General features: G+C 42.0%; 1 protein-coding gene across 2 annotated transcripts in view; it reads right to left on the bottom strand.

Annotated features, from left to right (window-relative positions):
• LOC131993850 (B-cell lymphoma/leukemia 11A-like) overlaps nucleotides 1–21,509 on the bottom strand; it is a 73,683-nt gene extending 52,174 nt beyond the window's left edge. The window contains exons 1-2 of one of the 2 annotated variants that reach the window (XM_059359908.1): nucleotides 21,162–21,509; nucleotides 16,677–17,126 (exon numbers count right to left, since the gene is read on the bottom strand). In XM_059359908.1, the coding sequence (XP_059215891.1) occupies nucleotides 16,677–17,126; nucleotides 21,162–21,216 (505 nt within the window). In that variant the 5' untranslated portion in view covers nucleotides 21,217–21,509. Of the gene's footprint in view, nucleotides 1–16,676; nucleotides 17,130–21,161 lie in introns of both variants that reach the window. The other variant, XM_059359907.1, reaches the window with a different exon arrangement.
• Nucleotides 21,510–22,109: the final 600 nt, after the last annotated feature.

Here is a 22,109-nt window from a genome sequence, read left to right on the forward strand (position 1 = left end):
CAACAAAAAGAAAAAGCAATGCAGAAAAGCAAAACTTTTCATCGTGCATGCTCAGAATGAGTGTTTTTATCATAAAAAGGTATTAAATAATACATGTTTTGGTAACACTTTACAATAACCCTCATTTATAAATGGTTTATTAATGTTTAATTATCATTTATAAACCGTATATAGGCCATTTATAATGGTAAATACATTGTTTATTAATGTTTAACTAACTAAATCATTTATAAACGACAAATAGATGGTAACATTTTACAATAACCATCATTTATAAATGTTAAACAGATAGTTTATTAATGTTTAATCATCATTTATAAACCGTATATAGACCATTTAGAATGGTAAATACATAATTTATTAATGTTTAACTAACTAAATCATTTATAAACGACAAATAGATGGTATATTAATGTAAGTTTATAGTCACTTTACCATTAACAAACAATTAAATTATAATAGTTTATCAATAGTTTTAGTTGCACTTTTAATAGCATATTAAGTATGTTAATGATTTTGAAATGATTCATATACCTTTCAGAAAGATTAAATATGTATAGCACTTTGTAAATTGTTAATTACTGGTCTATAAACCATCTATAAACATCACTTAGCTGGTTATTGTAAAGTCTTACCAGTGTTTTTCTTTCCAAATTAAACCATTGCACCTTCAGTTTTTAATCGTTTGCCAGGTTTCTATACGTTTAAAAAATGGTCTTGATTCTTTGCCATCTTCTTCCTGAAGGTGTGAGTGTGTGTGTGTGTGAGTTACTAACTAATAACTGTACATTTTATGGCTTAGATCCTGAATGTTAACAGCCATATTTTAGTCACGCCACTCTCCACATGTCACCTTTGATCTTTATTACAAGTATATAGGACGGAGCGTCTCGTATAGAGGAAGAGCACATGCTTTATCATATGGGCAGAGAAAGAAACCACGCAGAGGTAAAGTACAGCGTGTTCGTGATAATGCCAGAGAGGAGAAAGTGACAGAAGAAGAGTGATAATTCTCCTCCTTAAAGAATTGTCACTAGCACTTATTGATGCACTAATAGCTCTTATTGCACTAGACCTTCATTGTTTGCTTTTATTCTTCCTGTAAGTCACTTTGGATAAAAGCGTCTGCTAAATGACTAAATGTAAATGTAATAGGGTTGTCGTTGTATCCGGATACGATACTCATTTTCAAAAGTATTGAGTATCTGAAGCTTGTTATCATAGTTGCAGTTTGTTTTTGCACAACTGTTTTTTATTATAAATATTTAACCTGTGGTTCTGTTCATTCTTACATGTTGCATTTTTCTTGTTAATTAAAATATGTCTGTTAAATTTTGGGGTCTTTGTTTTTATCCTTGTGGTATCGAAAATGGAATCTAGTATCGAAAATTTTCCTGAGTATCGGTATCGAGTTAAACATTTTAGTATGGTGACAACCCTAAAATGTAAATGTGGAGAAAGGTTCGAATCAATCACTGAGGAACCCTTGAGCAGGACACTGAGCCTCCCAGTGCAGAAAAGCAACAGCACGACACCCAGAACTGGAAATAAACGCCTGAAATGTCAGAAAAACCAGCGAGCAAGGCACTAATCCCATCTAGGGTTGTCACGACACTAAAATATTTGGTAACGCTTTATAATAAGGTCCTTAATAACCATTAATTAACAAGTAATAAGGCATTGTTCTCGCTTTAGATCCGGTAGTTGCAAAAAGCATAGTTAACTTATAGTTAACTTATAATAGATGAGCAATAAGGTATATTTTAATATCAATAAGCAAACAAAATAACATTAATAAAGGCATGGTAAAGACATAATGGGTGGGTCATGGGTGTTTGTAATGCCATTATTAACACTTATATAAGCTTATAAACACACAATACTGTTAATAAGCATCTTGTAAGGACTTACAAGGGCCTTATTACTTGTTAATTAATGGTTATTACAAGGACCTTAATATAAAGCGTTACCAAATTTTCAACTCAATACAGATACTCAGGAAAATATTCGATACTCGATACCATTTTCGATACCACAAGGATAAAAACAAAGACCCCAAAATTGAACAGAAATATTTGTATTCACAAGAAAAATGCAACATGTTAAAATGAACAGAACCACAGGTTAAATATTTATAATAAAAAACAGTTGTGCAAAAAGAAACTGCAACTATGATAACAAGCTTCAGATACTGGATACTTGTGAAAATGAGTATTGTATCCGGATACAACGTTTTAGTATCAATACTTTTTTGGAGTATCGATACTTTTGACAACCTCTAATCCCATCAATCAAAAAGTAAAAAGGGAATGTCACGGCTGCCTGAACTGCAGAGTCGGAACTCATTGAAGCCACTTTCCCAGCGTGCTGCAGCCAAACAGCCAACCGATATGTAAGTGCCCTTAAGCAAGGCATCAAACCCACTGAACCTGCTCGGCAGCCAACAGTAGCAGCGGCGGCGGCAGCAGCCTCGGCAGTGTAAATTTACAGAAAGTGTGTAACCCTCCCTCCTTCCTCGCTGCACCTCCTGACCCCGGCTGCTGCTGTAAATATAAATGTGCTCCTGCACTGTCAACTCGCACTCGGTTACACAAGCAGCAGTTCCACAAAGGTTAAAAATATGTATATTCTACTTCCTCCTGCTTTCTTTCTGCCTTGTCTGTCTGTCTGTCTGTCTTTCTTTCTCTCTCTGTGATTTTCCTTCCTTGCTATCTTTCTGCCTCTTGAAGTGGAGGGCCCGGCAGGTCAGGGGCATTAGTGGAAATCTGCTGTATGTTTTTTATTTTCTTCTTTTTTTCTGTGTGTGTGTGTGTGTGTTTGAACTTTTTTGTTGTTGTTTTTTTCTACTTTACTTCTTTAACCCTCCGTGGCACTGTTTCTATGCCAGCAAACCGGTCTGAACTGGTCCTGTTGAACTATGAGTGTGTGTGTGTGTGTGTGTGTGTGTGTGTGTGTGTGTGTGTGTGTGTGTGTGCAGGTAGATAAAATGGGAATGAGAGCTCACACTGAATGCTAACAGTGGGTTAATATGCAGAGCCAAAGCAAAGGGAGATAGTGTGTGTAATCGTGTGTGTGTGTGTGTGTTCGTGTGTGTAGCCCCCACACCCACCTACCCACACACACACACACACACAGCCCTATGACACCAGTCTCATCAAACAGTTGGACGTCGGCCAAGTTCATCTGTTAATGGACAGCCACCGTCAGGACCCAGCCTTTCCTACCTCGCTCTACCCCTCACCCTCTCTCTCACACACACACACATACACACACACACATCCCCTATCCCCCGAGGGCGCTCTACCCCTATGCCCTCTCACACTCATCTCCCTGTCTCCGTCTTTCTGTCTTTCTTTTTTTGTCCTCCCATCCCACCTCTTCCAGCGTTGCAGATCGGGGCCTACATTTCCCTTGTACTGCAAAGATAAACAGTGTGTGTGTGTGTGTGTGTGTGTGTGTGTGTGTGTGTGTGTGTGTGTGTGTTCTTGTACGTCCTACATAGTGAGGACCGGAACACGTTTCTTAACCAACAGAGTGAGGACATCTTTGCAAAGTGAGGACATTTCGGCCGGTCCTCACTTCTTTAAAGGCTTTTTTGAGATTTCAGACTTTGTTTTAAGGGTTCACGCTACAATTAGGTTCACATTTAAAAAAAGAACTAACTGAAATTATAGTGAAAATGTCGTTCGTTTTTCGTCTTTGTCAACTTTTTTCATACATAATGAAGATGGGTAAGACGAAGGAAATAAAGGCAAAATTTACTGTGACCTCTTTAAGTCTCCCACCCAACAAATACCCCATTACAAAAAACTAGTAAAAATTAAAACTAATGAAAAATCCAAAACTATTATAACCTTGCAAGGGAATTCACTGTTCCAATGTGGGTCCTCACAAAGATAGAAGTGCAAGAAAGTGTGTGTGTGTGTGTGTGTGTGTGTGTGTGTGTGTGTGTGTGTGTGTGTGTCCCTTTGTCTGTCTGTCTGTCTGTCAGCAGACGGTGTTCTTAAGAGAGTACACCTTTGAACAAGACGCTTTTCAACAAGCTAGAATTTAAGAAAAAAATTGAAAAAAATCCAAAATCAAACAAAAGGCCAAAAGACGAGAGGTTAGGTTCCATAAAATTAAGGGAGATAGAAAGTATGTGTGTGTCTGTGAGTGAGCGAGTGAGCGAGATCAGTGTTAACTACAGTCCAGAGCATGTTGAAACACATCTGGCTTCCAACGAAAACTGCAGAACTGGAGGGAGGAGAAAAAAAATGAAAGAGAAGAAAAAGAGAGATAGACAAAGAGAGAGAGGGAGAGAAGGGGGAAGCAGACAGAAATGGAGTAAAAGAAAATGAATTCATAAAGAGCAGGTGAAGCTGTTTTTTTTATTTTTTTTTTAAACACACACACAAAAGACTGGCTTTCCTCCTGGCTTATTTGTCGCAGGGCAAGAGTTCAAGGAATTACAGTCTTTTTCACACTTCAATATTTATTTAACAAGATCAGTGATGTCTTCATTTTTAACTACATGGGTTTTTTGGGAGGGTTGTGTTTTTTAGGGGGGCAGGGTGAGTTGAACATTAAGGTGAGATGAAGTAAATATTGCTGTTGTTGCTACCGCTGTAATTTTAAGGGCAATTTTAGTCATTTTAGCTTGGGGTTAAAACATTTTTTTGCATGACAGGATCGGAAAAAAGACTCATGTTTTTATAGTCTATATTTACACATTTGATGCAGCAGAATTTAAACAGAAGACAAATCAGTTACAATTCCTAGAAAGCATTGATTTTATTTACTACTTATCCCTATATTTTTATTATAATAATATACATTATAAATCTGCATTAGAATGTGTCATGTATGACGTTGAAAACGAGCAGTTTTTCTATGTAAAAAAGTAAAAATAACAACGTTTTAAAGATTTTCTTTACCCCCTTGATACAATATCAGTTACCTTTTTTTCTCTTCCCCGGCTGACCACACACAGCCGAAGCATTTGTGCATATTAGTGTACGACTAAACGTACGTGCAGACACTCCGACAAAAAATGCCTATAAAGTACATTTTGGCGGTTCTTTATCCGTTTTGGGGGGATAAATTATCCATTAGATTTCATCATATCTTACCGGGGCAATTACATCAAGAAAATGATAGCGGGCATGGGATCAATTATGCATGCCCTTGGCCAAAGACCAAGCATCGGGCAGAAGGAGAGGGCATGTACACACACACACACACACACACACATGTGAAGAAGAAGAGGATCTCATAGATGTGGCCCATCAGTTCATCTTACTGCCTAAAAAGTTCATACGCTTAATAATTTAGCTGTGCTCTGGATACAGTTTCCCAGCTGAATATTAACAACTTTGAAGTGAGTAACAGCAGCCAGAGGTATATAGGGTGTGTGTGTGTGTGTGAGTATTTGTAGGGGGGCTAAAAGAGACCTCAGGAAACAGGCCTCGTGAGTCCCACCGGAGACAACCCCTCGAAACACACACACACACACACACACACACAATCCTTCCCCTCGGCTGCGTCCATTACACCGCCGTTTGTAACATTGCTCATTTCTGGGCAATTAAGAATTCCTTTTCATCGCTATGTAGGTTCACATATCTCCCTCACAGCACTTGTACACAAACTGGAAAGACGTGAGGAAAAAGAGGAGTGTGTGTGTGTGTGTGTGTGTGTGTGTGTGTGTGTTGGGGGGGGGTAGAAGTAGAAGGGGAGGGTGAAAAGATGGGGAGAAAAGCAACAAAGGGAACCAGAGAAGAAAACAGAAAGATTAGCGCCTGTGCACCAGTTGTTCTTGTTTGTTGTTGCTGCTGCTGCTTTTCCATCTTTGTTCTCATTTTCTTAATTGTCCAGCCTCATTATTAGATGAAAATTGATTTATTTTATTGATTTTTTTCTTCTTCTTTTGTCTTCCTCTCACCCAAAAAACACTTTTTTTTTTTTTTTTAGAACAGGGCCTCTTTTGGAGTACAAAGGAAGCATTAGGTGTGTGTACGCAAGTGAGGGTTTACACACAGGTGCCTATTTTCTTGTGTGCATGCACAACTGCACAACACACACACACACACACACAGACACACACACACATAGAAAGAGCAGCATTTTTCTGCCGAGGACAGAACAATGGAATTCTTTTTTTTTTCTTTCACTCTTTTTTTGCTCCGAGTTTTCATCCATGTTTACAGAGAAACTCACTTAGGAAGACGAATCACTGTCTCCAAAATGGCAGCCTTAGATAGAGCCGGGGAGGGACGAGAGGAGAGAGAAAAGAGAGGTATCTGACATCTGTTTGTTCAAGGAGAAACAGAAAGGGGGGGTGACTCTAAGAATGAATAGGCTGACAGAGAGAGAGAGAGAGAGAGAGAGATGGGCATTGAGAAATCATTTTACCATGTCAAGACCGACACATACAGGAGCGAGCCAGATGGTTTGCATTGGGTATACTTTGTGTGTGTTTATGTGTGTGTGTTTGTGAGAGACAGGCAGTGTAATGAGGGAACAGACGAGACATCATGTAAATTAAATATGTCCAATCTCTTGCTCGGCTCTCAATCTTCACACAATTAAAAAAAATGCAACTTTCATTTATATTAGCCTAAAAAACACACCCCACGCACACACACACCCAAGGCACAAATGAGAAAATACACACACACACAGGCATGAAAACACACACACACACACACACACACACACACACAGACACACACACACCCCTTGACATGCCGGCTCTGACAAGCGTAGCTGATGTGCACCACGAATGCGCATGGTAATAGGCCAATCAAAAATGCAAAACAATTGGCAATTACTGTGAGGACCTAATGGTCATTAGAATTTACAACTAGGTAATGAACTAAAGTCTGCCCACTGCATGCATATTCATAAAGCTATTTGAGCTTTGAAGATTAAAGTAGCGCTTAAAATTCAAATGAGCCTCCGCAAATTATCGGAAAAGTCAGCGCTGCTGCTGCTGCTGGTGGCGATGGGGGAGTTCCTTATAAATGTTGTGTGTGTGTTTATGTTTATGATTTTTTTTTTTTTAAAACATTATCAAACGGTGTATTACTCGACATGTGAACAAGTGTAATGAAAAGGTTTAACGTGACATCATAAGATAAAGATTTATGACGCACTTTTTCTGAGCTGGCAATTTTTTTATGTCTATTTTTACAGGAAATGTATTTAAAATTGTCCAGAAACTCACAAAAAAAGTAAAAAGGGAAAAAGAAACAGTATGTGCATTGTACATTACTGATGCATGTTTAAATTTGTGGGGGGATAAATGTGATGTGGGGAAGATTCATGTGCCTGTATATCATTTTTGCTATTATTATTATTATTATTATCTCTTTCCCAACCCGCTTGGGTGGTGAGGGTTTGAGGATTAGGGCGGGTAGACGGGGGATAACAGAGGAAGAGAAATTATAATTATATTTACAGTGTGATGTAACACAATGTCTCAATAGTTCAAGTTAACTGTGCAGCTATGTGTGAAAACAGCAGCGGTCAAACCGTACAGCAGGCCGTGACGAGTAAATACACACAGACAATCCACTGAGTTTTATATTGTTTTAGTGGACAAAGAAGCAGAAGAAGAAGAAGAAGAAAAGGAAGAAGAAGGAGAGGCATTTTAAGGCTGAATCTATGAATGATAATCTGTTTTTTTCTTAATTAATCAATCAATAGTTTTGTCCATAAGGTGTCTGAAAATAGTGAAAAATGTCCCTCACATTCTCTTCATCACTGTTGTCTTTATGACGTTCTCACATTGTTTGTATTGTCTGAAACTGAACATATTCAATGTACAATTCTCACATTAGAGAACCATTGAGTTATTAGCATTTTTGCTTCTTTTTTTTAAATGTCGTAATGAGGAAGTGACTTCTTCAATCAATTCACAACATTTCGACATATGTTGAGTCTCCTTGAAAAGTGGCTAAAATACGTATAAAAACTGTAGCTTCATGATATCGTCACTATGAATGCTTGAGCTTGTTTTTGTCAATGCATTGTGAAACGCCATCAGAGGCCTGTAGTTTGTCTTGTCTTGCAGAGAATTGTACATGTAAAGAAAAATATCAAGTGTGCAGCCTGACAGCGTAAGAATTACACATGTTATCCTGCTCTGAGGATCACTTTGTTTGGCACTAAACATGCTTCTGATTTGCTGAAGAAGAAGGATGTAAAGTGGAAAAGGTGGTGGGAGTGAGAGAGAAAGAAGCAGGCTGACACGCACAATGCCAAAATAAAAGATTAGACCCACTCGTATGGAGCTGTGCATACACTATACATGCTCTACTTATCAACACACACACACTGACAGGGTGGCAGCGTGTGTGTGTGTGTGTGTGTGTGTGTGTGTGCTGCTCTTCTGCAGTTGTAGTAGTAGTTCAGCCAAATGGGAAACATGAAACCAGAGCAAGGAGCCAGGTCCTTCTACACACATGCACACACACACACACACACATCCTTGTCTAGCGTTGTAAGGACACATTCATATAACGCATTTCCTACTTTTCCCCCTTACTCTCACCTTAACAATCTCAAATAAATGCCTCACCCCAACCCTAAACGTCATTCTAACCTTAACTTTAACACCAAGTCTTAACCCTCAAAAAAGGCCTTTGAAGAAACCAAAATGTCCCCACAATCCAAAGTGTCCCCGCTATTTTGGTTAAGAAAGTGTCATGGTCCCCACGATGTAGGATGTACAAACATATGCGCATATATATATAATGGCCACACATACTGTATATTGCCAGCTCAGCCTTGGTACACTTGGTACCAGGGGATGTCCTGCATCCACACTGCCAGACACACACACACAAACACACACACACACACACACACCCTTTCATGTTCACTAAGGCCACATTAAAACACACACACTCATTCATACACAGATGTAATAACAGGTACATACAAAGAGAAGCACCAACAAATGAACACATTTCTAGCCAGTGAGATCTGAATATGTGTGTGTGTGTGTGTGTGTGTGTGCGTGCGTGCGTGTAGAGCCAGTCTGTAATCCAGTGGCCTATATAAATAAGCTTTGTAGTGTATAAACAGTTTTATGAACAGGCCTTCAACTGCCTTCAACATAATAAGAGAGCTGAGTTACATGTGCACCCCCTGAGCAGACCGAGAGGAGTGTGTGTGTCTTTTTTGTGAGTGTGTCTATGAGCGCACAGGAATAAACACACACACACACACACACAGCGAGCAGCGAGTGAGCCAAAAACAGCAGCTTTCCCTCTCACCACGAAGGAGTAGATGTAGCGTGGATGTCGAATCACTCGCATAAACACAAAGAGCCAGATCAATAAACAATCCTCCATCACAGGCAGCGTATACAGTAGTCGGGGCTTGACGTCACACACTGTCACTGCTACAAATACTGCAAATAACACTGGTCGTTTTAATGTCTTGTTGTTCTCCGCTGTTGTCATTGTTTTGGTTCACCGACCGCGATAATCTGGGAGATCTTTTGTTTTCTGCAGATCTGTCTCCATCTTTGGTCGGTGTGTCTGCGCCGCACTTCCCAGGGATCAGCTGTCAATCAAAGTGCGTGGGCAGCGTGACGTCTTTCTCTTGGATTTTTTTTTTTTTTTTTACCCTTTGATGTTGCTGCTGTTGTTGTTGTTGTTGTGTGGCTGTGATTACTGTGCTCTTCTTCTATTTATTCTAAAGCCGGCCGCACGTACAGAACGCATCATTTCCTGCAGACGATTAGTCCGTCTGTTGCTAAAAAATCTCTCACGATTAAACAATGATGAATCTAATTTGCACTGTAAAAAAAAAAATCTCAACATTAATCATTCAACCACTCATAATTAACTCACTTATCTCTGCCCTTACACACTCCCACAGGTCAAAGGTCACATGTGGGGTCCGAGTTCTGCCTTAAAAGCCTGATGATGTCATCTCAGTGTTATCCAGGAGACCACAAATATACAACAAAACAGCCTGGACTGCAGCTTTAAAATGTTAAATATGTAGGTGTTTTCCAGGTAGAAAAGGTTAAAAAAAAATATGTGTTGCATTATGGGAAATGTAGGATCTAGCATTTATTGATCTTGACCTATTATGGTCAGTCAAACTCTGCAGAATCTACACAGACAAATTAGTTTATGTGACCAAGTTCAGACTTTTTTCTTCTTCTGTGAAAGTGAACGCTGATGATGTCATCTCAGTATTTAACTCACTTATCTCTGCCCTTACACACTCCCACAGGTCAAAGGTCACATGTGGGGTCCAAGTTCTGCCTGACAGCCTGATGATGTCATATCAGCAGTATCCAGGAGAGCACAAATTTATAACAGAAAAAAAAGCCTGGACTGGAACTTTAAAATTCAAAATATGTAGGTTTTTTGCCAGGTAGGAAAGGTAAAAAAAAAATATGTGGTGCATTATGGGAAATGTAGGATCAAATCAGTTTATCTGACTCAGCTCAGCCTTTTTTTTTTCCTTTTGTGAAATTGATGATGTCATTGTGATGTCATCAGGGTTATCCCAGCATGCGTCTGGAGACCACACGTTTATAAGAAAAAGCCAGGATTTGAGCTTTAGAGTTTTTAAAGGGTTTTAGGGTTTTAAAATGTATAAATTGCATTATGGGAAATGCAGTTTGACCCATACTCAGGGTTTTAGAGTGATGATATCTCAGCTTCTGGCGCTTTCATTTTGATCATACTTTTTTTTTTTTTTAAACCTGTCTCTCAAGAGCCTCTTGCCTTTGCAAAGTGTGTTTTAAAAATTGCAGGAGTATCCCTTTAAATAAAGAGCCAGGACAAAAGCAGACTAGATTTAGTTCAGCAATTCAATGCTGCTGCCCTAATACTCTCTTATGTAACAAAATATGGGTGTGTGTGTGTCTGAGTGTGTGTGCTGTGAGCATTACCAAACAGGATAAAGGAGAAATCAACAGGCTCACCGGTGTGGTGTGGTGTGGTGTGGACTTTCCAGGCACAGTTTGAGAAAAAAAGCAACTTTAAATTCACATGAAACGCTTCACGTTCTATTTCGAGCAAAGCTTCTTTTTTTTTTTTCTTCTTTCTTTCCGCTCCTTGTTTTAATACTATGTCCAAAATTTGTCAGCAGTGATTTCCAAGTTTTTCGGTTCCGTCTGGATCGCAGACACGCTCTGCAAACACACACCCACACATTTTTACAGCGAGACAATAATCAACAGTTCACTTCAGTCAATATGCAGTTTATGGAGTTTTTTTTTTGCGAGTGCTGAATATAAAACACGGAACAGCCTGTTGGCCTTGGTGGCAGATTATTAGCTTTTCCAGTCATTCCAGTGGCCTGCTGTATGCATTATCCCTCGACTGATGTTCTCTGCACACACGAACATGTTTACACGCAGTAAGCTCATTCAAAATGCCGACACAGTCAGATTCTCAGTGCACTGGGAGAGAAACGCTGGAGTTCAAACGCTGCACTTGAGTCCACTATAAAAATCTTATGTTGGGAAAGAAAGAGAGAGCAACAATAGATTAGTAATGGCAGCCAGTGTGTGAAATCTCTTTGTAGGCTCGCCGGGACGTGCTACAGCATGACACACACACCAACACACACACACACACACACACACACACACACACACCAAACATACTGTAATTGATTCAGTATCAATTGGCTGTCCCGGATTTGCATTGACTGCTAATGTTGCAGAGAGACAGATGCATGAGCCAAAAGAGAAAATGAAAAAAAAGAAAAAAAAAAAAAGAAGAGGAGGAGGGAGAGAATAGACACGAGATAGAGAGAGATCTGACACCGAGCCAGACAATGAATGGGTGTTAAAAATGCACTAATGTGTATTGAGGTGGATAGCATTAGCCAGTGATGATAAGCTAATTGCTAATCACTAGATCATAGACTAACAATACTCATGTTATGAGGCTTCAAGCCAGGATGACTCTTCACTGGGCTGAAGGACTGAAAACCGGATATTTTGAGGCGAAAACTGTCTGATAAATGAGTCTGGAGACATTTTTTTTTAAATTTACCACCCATTTAATGCACAAGTATTGATAATATCTCTTGTTAATGAGCTAATATTGCTAGGCTAATACAGTTTATCAGCCAATATTGCTCAATAAAATCAATAAAACGAATAATTATGTGTACTGGCTGCGTATCAATTGCAGCTCATTAACACACATATTAGGCCTGATTTTACACAGAGGAAAGGATTAAATTCTCTCATGCTAATTATGGGAAATCAATTGGGGGGAAAACTGGACAGCAGAAATTGCATTTATTGTGGTAATAATCCACAAAGAATTCATTCTAAATTTCAATTTTCTAGATTTTTTTTTTTCCCCACTTTCGGCTAAAAGAAAAAGAAAAAAAAGACAGAAAGACAGAAAGAGGGAGAGACATAGCCATCCACACACATAAACGTACACACACACCCCTCTCTTTTGAGACATTAGCGATGCTGTTTCTGAATGAGGGGCGCCTCAGGGATTATAATCAGAATTTTCATCTCAGTCAGGGATTAATAGAATAAATGGGCAAGAGAGAGAGCACTAACCATGTGTGTGTGTGGTGTGGGTGGGCGGGTATGCTGCCTTTTTGCATCACTGATCGGCATTTTGCCTGTACAGTTCTCTCCCTCGCTCACACACACACACACACACACACACACACACACACACACACACAGGTAATGTCTCGGCTCTCCTCGGTCGGAGCTGTTTGATATGTAAATAGCAGCGTTCCGGCACAAGTCCGACGCTTTGTGTTCCTCTGAGCCTCGCAGCAGCCAGAGGAGCTCTGTAGCATTCTGACCACAGACACTGATACACATTTTCTTTTTTTTTTTGCAACAAGCAGACATGCAGCCATCACATTACATAGTCACATACATGCATGCAGGGGGGGAAAAAAACAAGGGTGTCTGATTTTCCTGCAGCATATAATGAAAAACATTCCCTGGGAAGATGTCAGAATAAAATATTATTCTCATTAGAGCAAGAAAATCCCAGAAAAAGACAAGAAGATGGATTGAAAATGATGCGTTTGGATCATTTTTTACTCATTAAAATCCCTAAAAACTAAACGCCACAGTGTTGAATTTTAAATATTGATGTCTCATGTTAAACGTGCATATGTTAAATGGATAAAAAAAATATATAATTTTGTGTTATTCTGTTCATTTTGGCTGCACAGAGGCCTTATATACTGTAAGGAAAACCAGCGGAACACCACGCCAGCATTTATAAATAAGAAACACACACACATTCCTCCCTCGCCTCCTTTTTTTGTCATTAGGAATGCTTTGGACGGCTATAATCGCAGCTGAAATTCCAGCAGATTTTTTTTTTTTTTTTTTTTTTACTTTGCCTTTCACATATTTATTTCACCGTGACAGTTTGGGGTCAATTAAGATGAAAGCTGGGGTCGGCGAGGAAAATACTGGCTTTAATTATCAGCTATCAGAATGGATGTGTTGCGTATTATAAATCCAGCATGTGAGTGTAGATGTGCTGGTGTGTGTCCAGTATCTGAGGTCCAAGAAAAGCAATCGATTAAAGAGGACAGACGTAAACAAAATGATGTATTCCTTATGCAGACACAGACAGGGATATTTTACAAGCTACGAGAGTTTTTTTTCTCTCTTCCCTTTTTTGGTTTAAAATTCCAAACAGCAAACATTTAATAATGCTCGGTCTGTCTGCTGTTCAGTTTGACGTCAACATCAGACAAGATATATAACGCTGCTGTCCTGTTTTCTCCTCCTGTCTGAGTGTACAGCTGTTCCTACCAAGACGTTCCCACACACAACGCTATTGAAGCAACCAGACGCCTGTATTATGATGTAAATCGCTCTAATAACCCAGTTTAGCTGGTGAGTGTCTGTGTGAGTGTGTGTGTGTGTGTGTGTGTGTGATTGCTTCAAGGTTTGAATTGAAGTTTTAGTATTTTTTTTTGCAAAATCCACAATTATAGAATTGGCGTCTTAGAAAAGTATCTAATTTTCATTGTTTTGTGTAAAAGTAGGTCCCCATTAGTCACCAAATAATCTGTGTGAAATATGCTAATTCATGTAAATTATGTACCCTGAAAGTATGTTTACGGGTTTTTCCGAATATCCCCATAAAGCCTGATTAAAACATCACTTCATCACTTCAGAGGTTTAAAGGCGTGTATAGGCTAACTGAGCTGTGGCAAGTTTACTCTTTTTTTCAGCTCTCTACAACGTCTAGAAAGGGTGGTCCCCACAAGTGATGATTAAAACTGTGGTCCCCATGATTTATGAAAACCAGTATATGTGTGTGTGTGGGAGTGGGTGTTGAAATGTATAGTCACTGCAGAGACACACAAGCAGCTTTGACAAAAAAAAAAGCAAAAAAAATGTTGCACTAACTCCTTCCAGCTGACATACAGTAGATAGATTTGTCTCAAAGGTCAAAGGTCAAATGCATCTTTGACGGCAATTTTTCCCTCATTTCCAACTGATCTCAATTATGAGGAACGACAAGCTGAGCCTCAACCAGCTTATTGGTATTGTGCTTATTTCCTCAAACAAACACGAGCTGGAAAATGAAAAAAAAAAACTGCAACATTTAGGATTCCTGAGCTGCATTCAACGAGCAAAGTGATAAAGTGTGTATTTTGCTAGTGTGTTTCCGCTGCTCTATTTCATCTTCACCCCCTTTTTTTTTTTCTCCCCACCAACCCACCACACCCCCCCTCTCTCTCTGTAACGGCTAATTTAGTACAGGCAGCCCGCCACTAAAAACTACTGCTAATTAAAATGCACAAGGAAAGAAAAAAATGGCACTGCAACAAATAATTAGTGGTGTTAAGACGCTTTAAATAAACGACTTTCCCTCTAAGAGCAAAACTAAAACTGGCTTTTCCCTCTCTCTCTCTCCGCTCGCCTCTCATTTGATTTTTTCTTTTTTTTTTTTGCACTGGGAAAGGAGACGAAACAGAAAGGGAGAGATAAAAAATTAAAAAAAAGCGGGGAGGAAAAATCGTGTATTTTACCTATGAAGTTTGTTACGGAGGTAAAAGTCAGAGAGGGAAAAGAATGAAAGAGATGGAGAGCTGGGCTGCATTTAGTCGGGTATAAGATGTGGCAGTGGAAGGGGGGAAACCACACTGAGAGCAGGACACATCTGCTAGGGCCACATGAGAGACACACACACACACACACACACACACAAACACACACACAAACACACACGTTATGCAAGAACACACACTCTGTGCACCCAATCCCAGAAAGAGGCTGCAGTTACTCCCCAGACTGAAAGTCGCACACAAACAGTTTTGCCTACATCCAGTTCAGCCACTGATCCTCCATCTGCACACACACACACACACACACACACACACGGTCTCAACACTGACCAGTGGTACCACATAGTCAAGGTCACCCGTGTCTCTTTGCCAGTGGCCTGTGGGATTTGGTCACCATGGCCAAAATGGGTAAACTGGGAAAACACACATTTACTGCCGCACACACACTTCCTGCATCGAATTCAGTCGCTCAGTGGAAGCACAACATGGTCAGACGTGGGTAGACGACTAGATCTGCTACATTGTCTCACACACACTTGCCCTACACACGAGTCAGTAAAAACAGAAGACTATTCACACACACACACACACACAGGCTGACGGAGAGAGAAAACCATCCTAAATCAAACCAGTGTGTGTGTGCTTTTGTGCCAGCTGTAAGAAGAAAAAAAAAAAGAGAGAGAAAAGAACAGAGGCGTATTCTCTTGGGTTTCCTCCCCACCTGTGACGACCCTCTGTTGTTGTTTGTCTGACAACAGTCACCTACCTACCTACCGCACCCCTCCACCTCGTCCCGCCCCCTCAAACAAGTCGCAGCCAATCAGATTTCTCGCCTTAACAAGGATTGGCGCGTGTGTTTGTGTCCCCTAAAAAAAAAATCTCAGACTGCTACAGCGCCCACAAATAATGAAGCAGACAACAACTAAAACATCTCTCTGTCTGTGTATTTATATATGTTTTATATATTTTATTGTGACTTTTAATCTAAGTCCTTTGCTATCAGTTTAAAGGTCCATTCTGACCTCCTGAGTGTGTAACAGTCAGCTTCAAGCCAGAGACTCCTTGGAAAGTAACAACTTGATACTTTGGGATTTGTCAGAAAAGACACAAAATTACCCCCAAAAAAGAATCAAATTGACCACAAAATTACATTCAATTAAGCAAAAAAGGACTCAAATTGACCACAAATGACAAAAAATGACCACAAAAAGACAGAAAATGACCAAAATAGGCACAAAATGACCAAAAAACCCCACAAAATGACCAAAAAGACTAAAACACATGAACACTTTAACACAGTGGAGACAGAGCTGACTTCCAAAATGATTTGGCGACCCCAACTGGGGTCGGGACCCCAAGGTTGAAATAAGCTGCGCTAGACAACTGTTGGTCGAACACACTCACATTGTGTCGAAACTGCCGAAAACACACATCTGGGGCAACACACACACCCAAAATCAGAACAATGACAATTAGAAAACCTAGTCTTTTTCCTCATTTTTGGCACCAAAGCTGAAACAGAGGCACGATCACAAGACGATCTGCTGCTTCTGTCTTTATTTGAGTTCAACTAGTCAAATCCAGACTGATGTGGTGTGCGGCTGTGTGTGTGTGAAAGCAGGTCTGTTTACCTGGGAGGGGCTCCTGTTTGGGGCAAATCCCCCGTGGAAAGGAGAACCGGTCGTCGTCGTCGTCTGCCATCGTGGCCTGGACGCCCACTTCCACGGGCCTCCGGCTGCGCAGGGAGCCGAAGGCGGGCGACGGGGTGAGCGCCAGGCCGGGGGAGGGCGAGGGGGGCTTGTCCAGCCCCCGGCCCCCGGCCAGGCAGGGCGGCCCGTGGCATCGCTTCCTCTTGTGCTCGATGAAGAGCAGGATGTCCGCCAGGGGGAAGGTGGCTTGGCACTGGCCGCAGGTCAGCAGGTCCTGCTCCAGAGAGGGGTGGGCATCGTGACCCAGCCGGGCCAACCGGCTCACGGCGGAGCTCGGGTGGTGCCCGTTGAGGCTGCCGCTCTCCTCCGAGTGCTCCGAGCAGCGTTCCGACAGCTCCTCCGAGGAGACGGCGGCCGTGGAGAGGGGCTCGGCTGCTGGCGAGGCAGAGGGGGGGAACAGAGGGAGAAGAAGAAGAAGAAGAAGAAGAGGGGGTGGTAGGATTGAGAGAGGGGTGGTAGGATTGAGGGAGAGGGAGCAAAAAGGAGAAAATTAGAAGGTGGTTCTTAAAAAAAAAGCAAAAACCACATTTATCTTTGTGTCTCTTGTAATTTAAACCTATTGATACGACTATTTGTGGGAATAAATGACAAGAGGAGAGCACACTGTGTCTTCCACAGCAGAGTTAAAGAGTCAAAGCTGAGCAAAAAGACATGTGGTGCACACAATAACGGGGTGAAAAAATGTGCCTTGTAATGAAAGAAATGCATGTGATGCAGGGGAAATGATTGCAATGCGAGCTGATCTGGATCACACATCATAGGAATAAAACGGTGGGAAAGAATATCCTGAATAGCTGCAGAGCTCAAATCAGAATCCTCAAAGATAACAATTTCATACCCAATGACAGGGGAAAGCTGAGGAGATGACGGTTAAACACAGCATTCGCCGAAAAACTAAATATGTGGATGAGTTTGACTTGCCTAACCTTGTTTGTACAGGTTTTGATCCTGTAATCAGCAGAAGGGGAAACTGTCACAAACATGTCCAACATATGTGCCGAAGGAGAGAGTGTGTGAGGGGATCTCGATTACACGTGCCAGACTTATATAGTTCTTAGATACCAGGAGGTTTTACAGCAGGAAATCACCCCAAAATGAGCCGTTCAACCCGATTCCTCACCCCTCCGAGGCCGGATTAACTCCTGACTACTTTTTTAAGAAGCCTTTTGTCAGGCTCAGACCGTCCTGCAGTGGAGGCAGAGAGGAGTGTGAAGAGAGCGGCCCGCTGAATTAGAGAAGCGAAACGGGAGAACATAATTCACTGTCCCTCTTTTAAAGAAAATCTTCCAGTCCAAGGTGAAGAGTCTGACTCAGTGGTAGCCGCCTAATGCATGTTGACCTTCTTTACTCAGCCGCCAATTTCACATTTTAATGAACTTAAAACCACTGAGAATCAAAAAATAGATTTTAATTTTCACTGTCTGGGTGATTGGTACAGATTTTGTCTGATAAAAGGGATCCTGTGCATGCATGTGTGAGAGTGTGTGTGTGTGTGGGGAGTGTGTGTGTGTGTGTGAGAAAGAGAGCAAGAGAGAGAGAGAGAGAGAGAGAGAGAGAGAGAGAGAGAGAGAGAGATAGGGTCTGAATGTGGACTACATCCCCTCAAGGAAATATCATTTAAACGACGCAAACCTGCACGACATCTGTGCGCAAACTGGGACATGGAGATAACATGATAAATTCCCAGCTTGCACCAACACCACCGCTGTTACCCCCCCTCGCCTCCACCCCATCAACACCCCCTCCTCTTCCTCCTCCTCCTCCTCCTCCTCCTCCCCACCCTTCTCTTCTTTGATTTAACTTCAGGTCAGCACAACGCCACGCAAGTTACACAACAGCTCCCGGGGGGGGGGGCATTAAATTCACGGGATAAAAAAAAAATAACAAAAAAAGAGAAAAAACCTAATGAAAGCTGCATAAGCCCCTCACCTCTTAAGTTGAACTCAAGAGTGGATATCCGGGGTTTGAAAAAACATTTTGTTGGATTTAATGGTGCATGAGGAGGCAGAGTAAGAGACCTAAATAAGATGTTTTTTAAATACAAAGCAGCTCAATGCACAAGGTTCGATTTCAGTGCAATAGAAACATGCATTAGCCACTTATTTGTATCTATTTTTAAGGTGGGTGAAACAGCATGAGGAGCAGAGAGGATAATGTGTCTTTACACCATATTAATATAGCAAAACATGCATAACACTTCAATCACATTTGCTAAAAAATAATAGCAAAAAATGAAGGTGTAATTGCACTATCAACTGGGAATATTTTTTTCTGAGCATTAGGGTTAAAAGTTCCACTTGTGTTAAAAATCCATAAAACAGTTAGAAAACTTAACTGTGGGCACACAGGCTCTCTGCCCTAAATATATTTTAAAATCTTGGCAAAATATGTAAAATAGTGATAATGTGATTTAATGTGGAGGAGGACATGTGGAGTTGTAAACACTGGAAAAACACACTGTTGAGTCTTTTGCTACTTAAATTCAGCCTGATCATGCTGTTACAAAGCAAACAGTGGAAATGTATTAAATGCTAAATAACCTCATGGAAATATAGAATTGTCAGAAATGTAGAATATTTAAATAAAGGCGTTAAAATAGGAGATAATGATGGGTTGGTGTTTGCTCGAGAGGCCAGATTCCAAAGCTCCATTTGTAGCAAATGTGAATCTGTAACTAAATGAAATGTGTGTGTGTTTGTGTGTGTGTTTGTGTGTGTGTGTGCTGTGAGGTTTGAGGGGGGTAAACGCCGAGGTCTGCACACTACAGTGGAGCTGCATATGCTGATTGCAGCGTGCATGTATGTAAAAATGGGATGCACAAAAAAGGCGATACAGGGAGGGAAGGTGAGGTGATGAAGAGGAATTGCAGATTTGAAGATGGGGGGGGGGGCTCCTCCTCCCTCCCCCTCCTCCCCCACCCTACCCATGTCTTGTATACTCTCTCTTTATTCTAAAGAGATCGCCAAATAGTAGCCCGTGTAGATGGGGTGTCGGTGAAACTGATCAGGTTCAAGTTCAGCGCTGGATTTTCTGATCGCGCTCTGCCTCCTAGCGACGGCACATGGACATGGTGACTGCGCTGTCACCCAGCCGGGGCCACACACACACACACACACACACACACACACACACACACACACTCCCCAACACACTCCCCAAACCAAACACAGGCGACAGCCAGTCAACATACCGAAACACAATCAAGCACTGATGCGTAAAGATGCCCAAATATCTTGTTGTTTTTATGTTTGCGGGACACTTAAAGAGCCGCAAAAACGCGCACGGTGCGGCACATGGTGCGGTGATAAGCGCCACTTTGCCAATTGCTCCGCAGTTTCCAAACACACTTATCTGCTCACTTGACACATATGAGACTTATGCGTTTAATAAAGTGGGAAAATGACGCTTCGGTGGTGAATAAACGCCGTGCGTAAAGACAGAAGCTGCCGACTTTAACTTCACATTGTTGCAATTTTGGTCGTTTTCCTCACACGCTGCAGCTGCAACACACCAAGGAGCTGATATTTATGTCTTACCTTAACTGTACATGAGGCTTTAGAGTCCTAAGTTGGAATTGTTGTCGGTCCAAATTTGACTTCATAAGAAAAATAAGTGAAAAGCGAGAGGACTGCATGCTTCTGTCCTGTTGCTGTGTCTCTAACTCTGCAGCGGCTCTGCTTGCTGCCTCTTTTACAAAGAAAGCTTCCCATCTAAACTTAACATCAATAAAGAGCTTTTACATTAGAGCCATTAGATTTTTTTTTTTTTTTTTTACAAGTGTGTAAAAATAAATCGATTTGTGTTGTCTGTAATGCGGAGCTGCAGTGAGAGGGGAGGCAGTTGTAAACAGTCGGACACGAGATTTTTTCCCCCCTCGATCCAAAAAAATCCACCTCCAAGTTTTTTTTCTGAAAATAATCCAAAAATAGAACGAGAGAGAAGCAGATGAGGAACCTGCCCGCAGAAGCTATCAGACAGCGGTATTCCGGGAGGGGGTGATTGCTCCACAAAGCTCCGTGGAGAGGACGCGCTCTGCTACCGGGAGCCTCTCTGCGCGTTTCCACTGACCGGAGCGACCGTGGGGGCACCGGAGCCACGGCGAGTGCATCTAACAGCCTATGCCTGCACATTCTCACCGTGTAACAGAGAACGTGTACCGACACACAAAACTTTTTCTCTCTTTCGGGCTTATGGGATCTCCGAGCGGCTTTTACGCACGAAGCTGTCGCACTTTCTCTCCACACTGTTAAGTCCAGTTGACCGCGGGTCCGAGCGGTGCTGTCCGGTGTCCACAAGCTCCTCTTCCGCTGCCTTTCCTTTCCCCCCCTCCCCTTTTCTCTTTGCTGAATGAAATGAAAGGGAGTCAGAAGTGACATTTTCTTTCTTTTTTTCCTCATATCTACTTACGCGAAAAATCCCGTTTGCTTAAGTGCTGGGGTTTGCCTTGCTTGCGGCGAGACATGGTGGCTGGCGGCGCGGCGTTCAGCGCGGATCACATCGGGGAGAGCCGGGTGAGAGAGGAGACTCCAGTGGGGCAAAGAATATCTTCATCCAACGCCTTTGACATCCACGGGAAGAAAAAAAAAAATAAAATAAATTAGAAATAATACAAAGATGGCGCGGAGGCGAAGATGATCGCGGGATCGCCGTCATGGCTTTTTTGAGAAAGGAGAGCAGAGAAAAAAGAGAGAGAGAGTGAGAGAGAGGTAGATGGAGAGAGAGAGAAGGGGAGAGAGATGGAAAAAATGGCAAAAGCCCCCCCCCCCTCCCTCCCCCCCCCACCACCCCTCCCCTCAACCCCCCCCACCCCCCCCTCTGAGCTGTGCAAGTTCAAGTGCACGGACGTGACGTTCCCGGCGAACTTGAACGTCAGGCGATGGACGGACACCCGACATACAAAAACATGGGCAGGGCCGAGGCACCCGAGTGGGAGTGGGAGTGGGAGGAGGGACGGACGGGACGCGCAATAACAACACCAATGGACGGTCATTAGAGAGCGGAGCGAGAGAGAGCGAGAGAGAGAGAGAGAGGGGGACGGAGGTAGAGGAGGAGGGAGGGGGGGCTGGACATGAGAAATAGACCCAGTGGAAGCCAATGGACACAGAGATCAGGGGGGGCCGGACAAGAGGCTCTTGGAGGGAGGGAGGAGTGTGTGTGCGCGAGTGTGTGTGTGTGTGAGAGAGAGAGGCAAGGATGTCTAATGAAAGCAATATGCAGAGAGAGAGAGAGAGAGAGAGAGAGAGAGAGAGAGGTGGACGCAAAACAGGGCAAGGGAAGCCGCGGACAGGAGCTCACTGGAGGGGGCGGATATGATGCTGCTGCATATACTACAGAGCGGAGGAGTGTGTGCGTGTG

Source organism: Centropristis striata, chromosome 20, assembly GCF_030273125.1.
Source record: "Centropristis striata isolate RG_2023a ecotype Rhode Island chromosome 20, C.striata_1.0, whole genome shotgun sequence".
Lineage (NCBI taxonomy): Eukaryota > Metazoa > Chordata > Actinopteri > Perciformes > Serranidae > Centropristis > Centropristis striata.